General features: G+C 32.7%; 1 protein-coding gene across 1 annotated transcript; it reads right to left on the minus strand.

The window, feature by feature from the left end:
* Positions 1-8,044: 8,044 nt before the first annotated feature.
* On the minus strand, positions 8,045-11,009 carry LOC111989237 (transcription factor bHLH62). The gene is made up of 8 exons (XM_024021024.2): positions 9,887-11,009; positions 9,585-9,800; positions 9,379-9,444; positions 9,224-9,292; positions 9,060-9,131; positions 8,743-8,964; positions 8,484-8,583; positions 8,045-8,394 (listed from the first exon to the last, which is right to left on the minus strand). The coding sequence occupies exons 1-8, from the start codon at positions 10,670-10,672 to the stop codon at positions 8,357-8,359; spliced, it is 1,569 nt and encodes a 522-aa protein (XP_023876792.1). The 5' UTR covers positions 10,673-11,009; the 3' UTR covers positions 8,045-8,356.
* Positions 11,010-11,997: the final 988 nt, after the last annotated feature.

Here is an 11,997-nt window from a genome sequence, read left to right on the forward strand (position 1 = left end):
TGGTTTATTTTGTCATCTTTTGTCAATTTACTTCTTTCAGCCTTTTAAACAACATATTTTCGTTAACCACTGCTTTATAAAGGAACGGACAATAATTAATAGAGGTATTCATATTTGTCGATTATAGTGTCCATTTTTTTTTTTTGGAAGAGGTCGGTTATAGTGTCCATTGATTCTAGGACTAATCAATCATGTCTTACTTGTAGCACGCCTTTGAATGTGGTACAAAACATTATGTAATTAGCAGACCATCAGGATATTTCGTACCATTTAAACAATAATGAAGGTCAAAGAATTTACTTGCTCTTGCGTAGCCAGTGTGAACCGATAGAATGTTAGTTAACTAATTAAATTTATAATTATTCGGTAACTTAAAGTTTTGGGAAATTAAGTACTGATCATGGGATCAGAATAAGTGACCTTAAATTGGAACCTAGTTGATATTTTATTATAAGAGGTTGATTTAGTGATTCCTAAGCTCTCATGATATTTACGAGATTCTCAATTCAAAACTTTTTGCTAGCATCTTAAGATCATTCTCAAGAAATTTCTTCCCGTAATAACTTAATGTTCGTGAGATGGACACACAACCAATAGAATAGTCAAATATTCTAAGAGATTACATCTTATTAAAAAAAAAAAAAAAAACACCTCTTCTATTATGCACGAGATGTATCAAATCTAAGTCACCAGGTGGTTGTCATGCAGAGCACACCCCCAGATGTGCTGGGCACACTTTGGTAGACTACGCAACTCTTGGCTTACAAATAATATGAGACCAAGCGTGTAACATATGATTTAGAAGATCTTGTTCTTATTCCATAAACTATTGCCTCATTATCAATGTTTTAAGAGGAAGAAATACCACGTCATTATATTTTGGAAGCACCTAATAATTACTCAATTCTAAGCAGAGAAGAAAATAGAACTTTGAGTTAGGGGGGCGGTTTTACCATTGGCTGTATGCGACAGTTTCAATTTCTGACTTAACTACTACTTAGCTGCTGAGATTTCTTTTTTTTTGTATGGATAGGAACAAAATTATTTTTGTTTAGAATTTGTTAAAGGGCAGGGTTGTTTATTTTGGATAAAATTGGTTTATTGAGCTTAATATTTTTTAGTTTTACTATTGGTAATTTTTGTTGTTGAGCTATTTTTTTGGGCTTGTATATATTTTTTTAATATTTTAGATCTATAAATTTTTTTATGGTTACTAAAATGAGGAAAGTGCTAACTACAAACTTTTTTTTTATAAATTATTGATGTGATAAGTGGTTATTGGTAAGTAAAAAAATGATGTGAGTAGTGGGCTCATATGTGAACCAATAAGAATTTGCTACCAAAACAGTTGGTAAAATTGTTGTAAAAATGTTTGTGAGTATAGTATTACTCTTAAAAAAATCAATGATATTGTTTAAGGAAAACAAAATGTAATTTTATAGAACAAAATTGCTAAAATTACTATACATACATATAATAATATATATATATTTTTTAAATAATTGAGAGGTCATTGCCCCCTAGTCCAATGATGGCTCCGTCCATGATTCTCAGACACTTTGAAATGCCTGATAATGACAAGAAATGCCTACAATTTCATTTTTCTTTCTTGGCCAGAGAATGCGAAGAATTATATCAGCATTAAGCAACCTGTATTTTTACTAGGTGTTTACCAACGCAATTTTGCTTCAAATTATTTACAGGAAGTTTATTTATGTAGTCCCATGATTTCTCCTTTTTTTACAATATCACTACTGTGATCACATCTTGAAAATCGCATCAAAGAAAAAGCAAGGATTGAGAGAAGTTTTTATTGTTGAAGGAAACATAATGATCCAATAAAATGTTTTAAAGCTTGAATATAAAGAGGAGAAGATAATATGAGATAGAGGTGAGACAAGTTGGCAGTAAAATTTTGGGAGTTGAAAAGATAGAGAGTGGAAATAATGAATATGCACATTATGAAGCATTTTAAAAAATGATGTTTTATGTTAAAAGTCTTGTAGTTTAGTGTGTCATTGTTTGATTCTTTTAATGATAAGAATTTGTGTTTTGAATCCTCTCACCCATCTTGGAGATTTTTTTTTTTGTTCAAGTCTCAAAATAAGTTGAGTGATAAAAGGTATTGAGGCTCCGTATTCCAGAATCCCTCAAAAGAAAAAATTATATGGCGGAAGCATAAGCTACCTACAGGGCTATAACATGAATTTTAATATATGTTAGGTTTAAGTTATTCTTGGTATAATTTCTGCGTACATTATGCCACTTGATATTTTTTATTGGATAAAATTTTTGACAAATCCATTGTTAAATTATATTGTCTTGTTATATTCTTCATACTTATAAAATATCAAAGTAATTATATGTTAATAATTATTGCGCATCTTTACAATGTTTAAATATCAATTTTTTACTTTTCTTTTGTTCATAGTCGGTACCAAGCCTACAAAAAGGAGAGGGTTACAGTAGGTTGATAGCAGGTTAAAATTTGATCACTTTATTATGAATGGATCAATAATTTTTGTACTTGCGAATATTTTAAAAGTATCAATTTCGCCATTCCGTCCATCTGTCATTAACTCTATTTTAGGCCAATTCAATTTTCTAACATGCTACACCAGTGTTTTATCTAGCATGTATACAATTCTTTTAACTGTAGATAAATGAAAGGACGAACTTTTAATTTTTCTGGTATGAAATGTAACTTTTTAAATATGAGGATACAAAATAAATTGAACTTGAATCAAGTTGTAGGCATGAAAAGTATATTTAAAGGAAAATAAAAGTTTTTATCAAATTTATAATATAGTATTATAATATGCTTATTCATCTAATCATATCAAACTATTTCTTTTTGGGTCTTTTTCAAATTTGATAAATGTTGATTGATCCTATATTTCATAATAGGTCTATGATGATTTGAGACCTATTTGACTTCTTTGAATTCCTTATTCTAATTAGTTGCAATCAGAGAAATATGTTTTTCCTTTTTTGGCTAGAAAAAATTGTTGTTTCTTTGTAAATTTGGAATACATTGCTGTCATTTGGACTAATGCTTATGCATAGCATTGTATTTAGTGATATGTGTAGATGGAATGTCGAAGAGCTTTTATTGACCACTCTAAATATTTGGTTTTTCCTTTGCTTTATTATGGCTTGGTTTTATTGCAGTAAGTATCCACAATACTTTTGAACTACCATCCAAGGTTGTTACTGTTAGTGAAAACGATTGAATGAGACAGCTAGTCCATCTTGGAATACTTCCCTTTTGCATGCGGAGTTTTGTTTTGAAATGAATATTGATGACTAGTCGTTGTATCGATGTGGTCAACTACATGAAATCATTCAATGTATCACATGCAATGGTGTACTACACTTTGTACATTCTACAACTCATCAAAGTTTATTACCATGTTTTATGTTTAGTTGCATGTGATATACAACACGAAGTTGATAGGCTTCCAAAATATTTAGTAGCATTTAAAAAACAAGATAGGAAGGTAAAAGAGTAACTTTGCTACTTTATAACGGTATAAGATGTAAAGAATATCAGTCAAATGATTAAATTTAATAATTTAAGTTTTTGGGACAATTAGTAATTGATTGTAGTATTATAGTAAGTGATCTAAGTTTAAATCCAATCAAGAATTTATCATAGTTGTTAATTAATTACAATCATACATCAACTTAAAATGCCTATTATGCACCTATTAAAGTCAACTATACTCTCTCTCTTGGCTTATGAATGATATGGGACCAAGCATCTAACATATCATTTAAAAGATCTTGTTTTTATTCCATATAATACTGGTTCATTATTATCAATGTTTAATCATTTTGTTCTATTGTTAATTTGATGATTCATATTAGTAGCTAAATTCCAATCATTTGGGCTACGTTGCTTTGGTGAATTAGCCATTGAAATTTGCCTCTACTTGAAAGCCTATATCAGCCTCTATCGATGCCCTGTGTCATATCCGACTTCTATGTAAAAAGTGCATTGTAAATGTGTGCTGATGATGAAGATCAATGTCACAGATGGTTGGTTCAATGCAAGTTTTGGGGTCCTTTTATCTAAACCTTCATGCAAGGCAGTTCTTCCCAATCCTTTTACTTCGAAATTTTCATTTATCTGATTTTTCCTCATTCCAAATACTTCGTGATGAAATATTCTGACGGTGTCTATGGCTACTAACTACAATGGTTACTTGATTTTAGAGATGTTACTTTAAGTCATTTTCTTCAAGAGGGAAATGGTGGTCTCCATGGTTTACATCGTAGATATTCACATGAAACTATCAACAACACAAGCTTTTCATACTTGGAATAAAAAGGTTGCAACACGAAAACTGCTTAAGAATTTAAATTCTGATGTGAGTACTGGTATGATTATAGCTACAAGTTTTTCTATAGTGAAATAATTTAATGTTAGCCAATATTTATGATCAATGTAGTTAGTGACAAATTGTGTTACCTTATTTCTCCCGTAAAAATGTAATGAAATTATTCAGTGCACTCGGTGTATTACACACTCTTCTCACATAAAGGTAGACCCTATATGTAAGTTTCGTATATGAGATCTACTTTTATGTGAGAGGAGAGTGTAATCCATTAGGTGTACTGAATATTTCTAAAATGTGTGGACGGTGAACATGCCAATAGAAAGAATTTTTGATTTTATTTACTTCTTACGTATGAAACATAATTAAAGTTTCAAACTCTAGAAATTTTGACAATATAAGCCATCTGATATATTTAACCAGGCAGGCGTTGGAATTTCCTGGTGTCAACTCTGAAACAGCTAGTAGAAGAGTCCTATATTTAAAATAAGGAAATTCAAGAATTTGCTCTTTGTTGTGAAGTTCATTGTATTACATGTTTGACCACAAGGGGCTTACCTTCAACATGATGGAAAACTTACTCAAATCCAAGGACTCAGAAGGTCCTCTAGGCAGGTGGGACCCAGAGGAACGCGTTTTAATTACATGTTGAGCTCATATCTGGAAAGCAATATGTCCCTTGGATTTTGTATGACTCGTACATGACTTGAAAATGTTGAAAGAAAGAAAAAAACTTTCCACAAATCCAATTTACTAAAGAGGATAACAGGTAAGATAGTGATGCAACTAGAAACTTTCCTAGCAAAATTACCTAGGTGGGAAAAAAAAAAAATTTAAAGTTTTGGTATTTGATTGTGAGAAACTTTGAAATGCAGAAAAACAATAACACGTTTACAGTTGGAGTGCTTGAAATAATTCATGGTTGGTGAAACAAATGATGGTCCTCAACACAGCCTGTGTTTTCTCCCTTACAAAGGAAAACACCAACCAAAGTTGAAATGCTGGAAACTTTCATAGCTTCTTCCTAAGGTAAAAAAGGAAAAAACCCAAATGAAAATGTGTGATCAAATAGTGACATATTACTCAATAAGAGACACCGATCTTAGTGATCATTATAGTAGTGCCTCCAAAACAACCACTGTGTCCTTTAAATCTGTCCCAACATTCTTTAATGGTAGGGTCTTATATTCTTATCGTTTGGTGGGAAATTCGCGGAGAATCGAAGCTTTTATGTTCAATCAAGAACATGGATTTCAGGATTTGATTGTGACAATTGACCTGCAAATTCCCTACTCTAAGTAGCTTAATAAGAAGATTCATGTCTTACTCATAGCTATGGAAGATGTTAACTGATCCACATTTTCACTTGGTATATAGTTTTGAAAAAGAAAGTGTGAAACTTTGCAGTAGTGACTTTACTATTGTTTAGTTTCCCTTCCATCATTTGAGAAGGAAAAATAATAGTAGAAGCATAGTGAGAAGGAGTTTGTAAAAGCCAAAAAATCTGTGATGCTACATTAGATTTTAAAGTTTGCATTTCATCTGTGGACTACTGAACTTTTGCTAGTTGCCACCATAATTGTTGGATTCGAGTAATTTTGCCACCAAACGGCATTCCTTAACTGGAACTTTCAATAAAAAAACAAAAAACTCAGAATCTGGTATCAAAATGACCCAAGTCCAACAATTATTGTGGCAACTGGCAAAAATTCAAAAGTCCACGGATGAAATGCAAACTAGAAAATCTAATGCAACATCATAGAGTTTTGGCTTGTGTAAATTCCTTCTCACTACTTCTACTATTTTTTTTTTCCCTCAAACAATGAGTGGCTATGCAAGTAGTAAAAAGTTGCCACTACAAAGCTCAAACTTTTTTCTATTCGAGAAATTACTAGATCCAATTAACGGGTATTCTAAGATATTTGTTAAGGTTAGATTTTATGATGCAATCTATTGGTTTTTTTTTTTTTTTTTTTTTTAAGAAGTACGTTCAATTTAAAGAGTATTTATTTATTAGTTTTTCCTTCATCCTAATGGAGGAGGTTAGATTTTATGATGCAATCTATTGGTTTTTTTTTTTTTTTTTTTTTAAGAAGTACGTTCAATTTAAAGAGTATTTATTTATTAGTTTTTCCTTCATCCTAATGGAGGTGCGATCTTTTTAAAACCTCCTTAGCAAGTGCATAAGGGCTCCCATTAAAAAATCATTTTTTTTAATTGTTCGTTTAACATTTAAACAAGATTCACAAAGGTAAAATGAATTGAAGTGTGACCTTTTTAAAACCTCCTTGACAAGTGCATAAGGGCTTTCATTAAAAAAGCTTTTTTTTTAATTGTTCATTTAACATTTAAACAAGATTTACTAGGGTAAAATGAACTGAGTTATGCCTCAATGAATACGATATATATGTTTTACCTGCTGAAACAATGATTTATACCTTTGTACAAAAAGGAAAAATCTTCAAGAAGGCAATTCTGAAAGTTGTGTTAAACAAAACAAGCTGAAGAAAGGGTGAACATAATAGAATAATGTTGAATTTGCATGTTTTAAAAATTATGTAAAACAATTGGTAACAGCAAAGCCTGGTCTGGCTTGTACTTGCAAGGTTATGCTTTTCAGACCAACCACCAATTTTTTCAGAAAAAATCTTAAGGAAGTATCAATTCAGAAAAGGCCACCCAAGCATGAATTAAACAGCAAAAAAATAATATACAACAAAATAACAATCCCTAGACACGTAGCAATATGATTGGACCTTTCTAAACTTTTCGGAGACAAAACTGTCACATGAGCATCCATTACTATCTTTAAAATTTAAAAAAAAAAAAAAAAAATCTTATTGTTGTTACTGTAATATAAATTATTTTATTTTTTGTTTTTGGTAAACAGCAACAGATGTATATTGATTAAATAATTTAATTATTTTATTTAACTGTTCTGTACATTGCACCACATTCAAAGCATCTTCCTAGTAATTAAATTACATTAATCTGCAGAACAATAATAGACCCCTGAATATAATACTGGTTAAGGCTGCAGTGCAGAAATCTTTTGCTGAACCCCAGAAACTGGATTTTCAACTAACAGCCCCTCATAAAACGATTGGTATATTTATTAATTTTTAAGGGTATCTTTACAAACCTGAACTCCACTACAATCCCTTTTCTACATTCACAAAATATATATATATGTTAAAAGTAGGTAAAGATTAAAAAGTTCTTTTGATTCATTGGGCCTAGTCAGAATCTCACCACTAGACAACCTGGGATTCCCTATTATGCTCCTTTGTATTATAAAAGAATTTAACTTTTTTTTTTTTGTTTAAAGGAGTGGTTATAACTTCTAACCTTTGCTTGATTGATTTTTTTATTCTACCCTGTAAAAAAGGGAACAGAAGCTTCTGTATTTGGTTAATAATGAAAATTACAGGAGCCCAAAATATGGCAGAAATTATGGTTGACCCCAGCTCAAGATAACCAAATGTCCTAATCATTCAAATATAGACTTTATTTTTGAGTGCAGAGCCCCACTTATACAGCTGGTTACAACACAAATGAGAATCATATCTACTAGATTACATGATTTAACAATTAACAGTGTTGCAATTGACATGACACAAATATAAATGATAAAGATGGTTGCCAAATTTTCTTGTACAATTGATATATAGGACAAAATGTCTAACAGGAAGGATAGTGAAAGCTTGTAGAATAGAAAACTCTTCTATTAATTAGCACTGTAATTGTTATATTACATGTGGTGCAGATAGACTTTTTGCACCAAAAGACAGTGGATAGTGGATACAAAAAATAACTCCCCCCCATAAAAAAATTAGACAACAAAATCACATTGAAAAGGAAAAAAAAATTAAAATTAAAAAGAAAAAAATTGTCCACTTCACTAGACCTAAAGATGAATGGCTTAGTGGTTCATGTAATGGGCCAAATTAATCTCTTGTATATACAGCAGCCTCTCTTTGCTTCAGGGCCTTGAATTGATGAGGGGTGCAAATCAATCACTGCTCAACCTTCATGTGTGGTATTTGATTTGAGCCTGCATGATAAGAATTCTTATCATGGATCAAATTTTTGTGGGTGTGAATCACTTTCAAAGGAAAACTTTTGATTCCCTCATTTCCTTACCATGGAAGCTCTGTGGCTGCAATGCTGTTTCCCGGCTAGGATTTTGACCCAAACCCATTTGCACAATGGTCTGCAGGTCATCTTCACCAAAATTTGGATACTGGAAATAATCAAACAAAAGGGGGTTAGATGTCCGTGTGGATTATTTCGCTAGTTTATTTGTTAAAAAGTGAGACAAAAAGTGATTATAATAAATAAATTGATTTATTTGAATTTTGAAGACCATTATTGTTGAGGAAAATGTCAAAATTTTGCTTACTTGAGCAACACTCTCACTAAATCCATTGAGTGGAAGTAATTGCATGCTTAGACTTTGGCATAGTGCAGTATCAATTGGGTCCACAGAGCATTGGGTCACTGTCCCGTTAGATATGTTGCTATGTAGTGCTGGATTTTGCTGGGGCTGCTGACCATAAAAAGCTGATGCCGAGGAATCTAATGGGAATATTGGGTGTGGCAAATTGTTGTTCGATTGAAATATCTATAAAAAAAAAAGATGCCAAGAAATTCCAATTGAGGAAAATTGGAACGTAGAAAATAGAAAAAGCCTTTGCCTTAAAAAGAGAACAAACTTACATCTTTTGAAAATAGACTATCCATGCTGGCATCCATTCTGGTATTGACAGAAGCCAATTTCATGGAAAGGAACTGCAACAATATTTCCATACCCAATTAGCAAGGCAAATTGAATTTTTTTAAAACAAAATCACAAATTGTTAATTGACTAGACATTACTTTACCTCGACTTGACGTTGCAACGACTGCACATAATTTATAATTTCATCAAGCATAAGTGCTTTTCCGGTGACCTGAAATGCAAAATCATAGGCCATATTAGTTGACATATTCGTGTACTTCAAATCCTATCCATTCAAATTCTTAACTTTTTTCACACCTTATTGCAACCAGGTACAAGATCTTGGAGAAGCTTCATCCTTTCGCTAATCTTCTCTCTTCGGACCTATTGAATGTTAAAATAATGGTTAAATGATTAAATTCACAATTTGCTAATACTTTAAGATTTTGGGATAGTTGATAATTTCGCTTCCAAAACATGAAAATGCAATGTCAAATTGGAGAGAATTGAGACATAATTCTTACTCTTTCGGCGAGACTATGGCTGTCAGTAGCCTGACCCCTTCTTGCTCTAACATGAATGTAGTCCTTGGGAGGCTCGGGAGGTTTTGCGTTAGTCTTGTCTGCACTACTTTTTTGGGTTTCGTCCTCTGCTTTAACAGGGCCATTTCCATTTCCATTTCCATTATCCTCATTAGGCTTGCTTCTTTTTGCTTTCGAGTTATCATTAGCTTCACCCACCTGGAACCAAAGTAATACTGAATTCAATATATGCTCAACCAAATCACAATGGGAAAATTGGATAGAATTGACTTACAAGTCTATACCTTTGTAGCATTGGCAGATGGTGATGATGATGGAGGTTCCTTTTTCCCCCTGGAAACTGCTTTTCTTTTCCTGGAATTGGAATCCCCATTTGGGTTTTGTTCAGAAATGGTGGATTCCTCTTGAGAATCCTGCAATGGAGAAGAATTCTTGTTTTCCTGGGCACCCGTTTGAGATCCCTGTGCTTTGAGAGAAGGACTACTACAAACTCTGGGGAGATTCTGATTCCCATTTCCCATCAAAAGATTTGGTTTCTTCTGGAATTCAGTGTTGTTTAGTCCCAATTGGCCCGTTCTACCATTGAAACTCCTGCTTCCAAAGCGTGAAAACCTTGCAGCTCTCTCAGCAAATCCAGGGTCAGCAGAGAACTCCGCCACACAAGAATTCAAAGGCATAGACTTTCCCAAACTGGGTAAGTTCTCTTTTACCAAATGATCAGTCATTGGCAAGCTTAGCTGCTTAGGAGGAGAATTCAGAGGAGTGCTATAGCATGAATTGTTGGCACTGTTATTCCCAATGTTTCCCAGCTTTCCTATCAACTCCCTGATCACAAAACTGTCATTAGAAACATTGTTAGCTGATGCTGCAGGCGAAGACACCATTGAACTCAAGGCTGAATCAAAGTGGACACTTTGATCTGCGTTGGAACTAAAAAAGCAATCTTGGGATTGCTCAGTCCCTTGAATTTGAATGTCCATGGCTGCTGAAAGAGAGTGCCAAGTGGCCATTATTGAAGCTGAAGGTGGTTCAAAATGCAGTGCTGGGTTCAGAAAAAATTCGTTCTCCATGTTGACACTTAATTGACAATTTCACTAACTAGTTAAAAGGACTAAGTTGATTAAAGTTGTTGGGTTCCTCTTTTTTTGTGTTTCCTTTTTCTTCTTCTTTGTTGGTCTTAATAAAAAGCAAAGATGGTTTGGCAAAGAGAGGTTGGAGATTTGTAATGATTGAATGTGGTTCAATATGACCCCATGTGAGCTAAATGGGGGGGCTGAGTTGGGTGAGAATGAGAGAGAAACAAGAAGAAGAGAATATGTTTGGTGAAGAAAAGCTAAGCAAAAGCTCTTTCTTTGTAAGTGAGAGAGAAAAAGAGAAGGGCAGGGGGGAAGGGACATGGTTGGGTAGTGATGAAGTTAAATAGGCAAAAAAGATAAAGATTTTTATTTTTATTTTTTTATTTTTGGATTAAAAAATATATGAGGATTTGTTGACCTTTTTATTTTTTATTTTTTATTTAATTTTTTATTACACTGGTAAATTCTAATTCTTCTGTGTCTCTCTCAATCCGTAAATGGTGGAAAGAGGAGTTGCCGGGCCTTGGACGTTAAAATACCCAATGTCCAATTTCCTCTCTTGAAAGTTGTCATAAATTCATGAAAGCCTGGAAACTGTTAAGAGGGGTTTTGGGATTTTTTATTTTATTTTATTTTTTTATTATTATGAATTTTTTTCCTTCTTGTTAATTATATTTTTTGTGTTTCCTTTTTCTTCTTCTTTGTTGGTCTTAATAAAAAGCAAAGATGGTTTGGCAAAGAGAGGTTGGAGATTTGTAATGATTGAATGTGGTTCAATATGACCCCATATGAGCTAAATGGGGGGGCTGAGTTGGGTGAGAATGAGAGAGAAACAAGAAGAAGAGAATATGTTTGGTGAAGAAAAGCTAAGCAAAAGCTCTTTCTTTGTAAGTGAGAGAGAAAAAGAGAAGGGCAGGGGGGAAGGGACATGGTTGGGTAGTGATGAAGTTAAATAGGCAAAAAAGATGAAGATTTTTATTTTTATTTTTTATTTTTGGATTAAAAAATATATGAGGATTTGTTGACCTTTTTATTTTTTATTTTTTATTTAATTTTTTATTACACTGGTAAATTCCAATTCTTCTGTGTCTCTCTCAATCCGTAAATGGTGGAAAGAGGAGTTGCCGGGCCTTGGACGTTAAAATACCCAATGTCCAATTTCCTCTCTTGAAAGTTGTCATAAATTCATGAAACCCTGGAAACTGTTAAGAGGGGTTTTGGGATTTTTTATTTTATTTTATTTTATTTTTTTATTATTATGAATTTTTTTCCTTCTTGTTAATCATGTAAGAATGGTTGACTCAAATGGATGATTTTAA

This window comes from Quercus suber, unplaced genomic scaffold (genome assembly GCF_002906115.3).
Source record: "Quercus suber isolate HL8 unplaced genomic scaffold, Cork oak 2.0 scaffold_175, whole genome shotgun sequence".
Lineage (NCBI taxonomy): Eukaryota > Viridiplantae > Streptophyta > Magnoliopsida > Fagales > Fagaceae > Quercus > Quercus suber.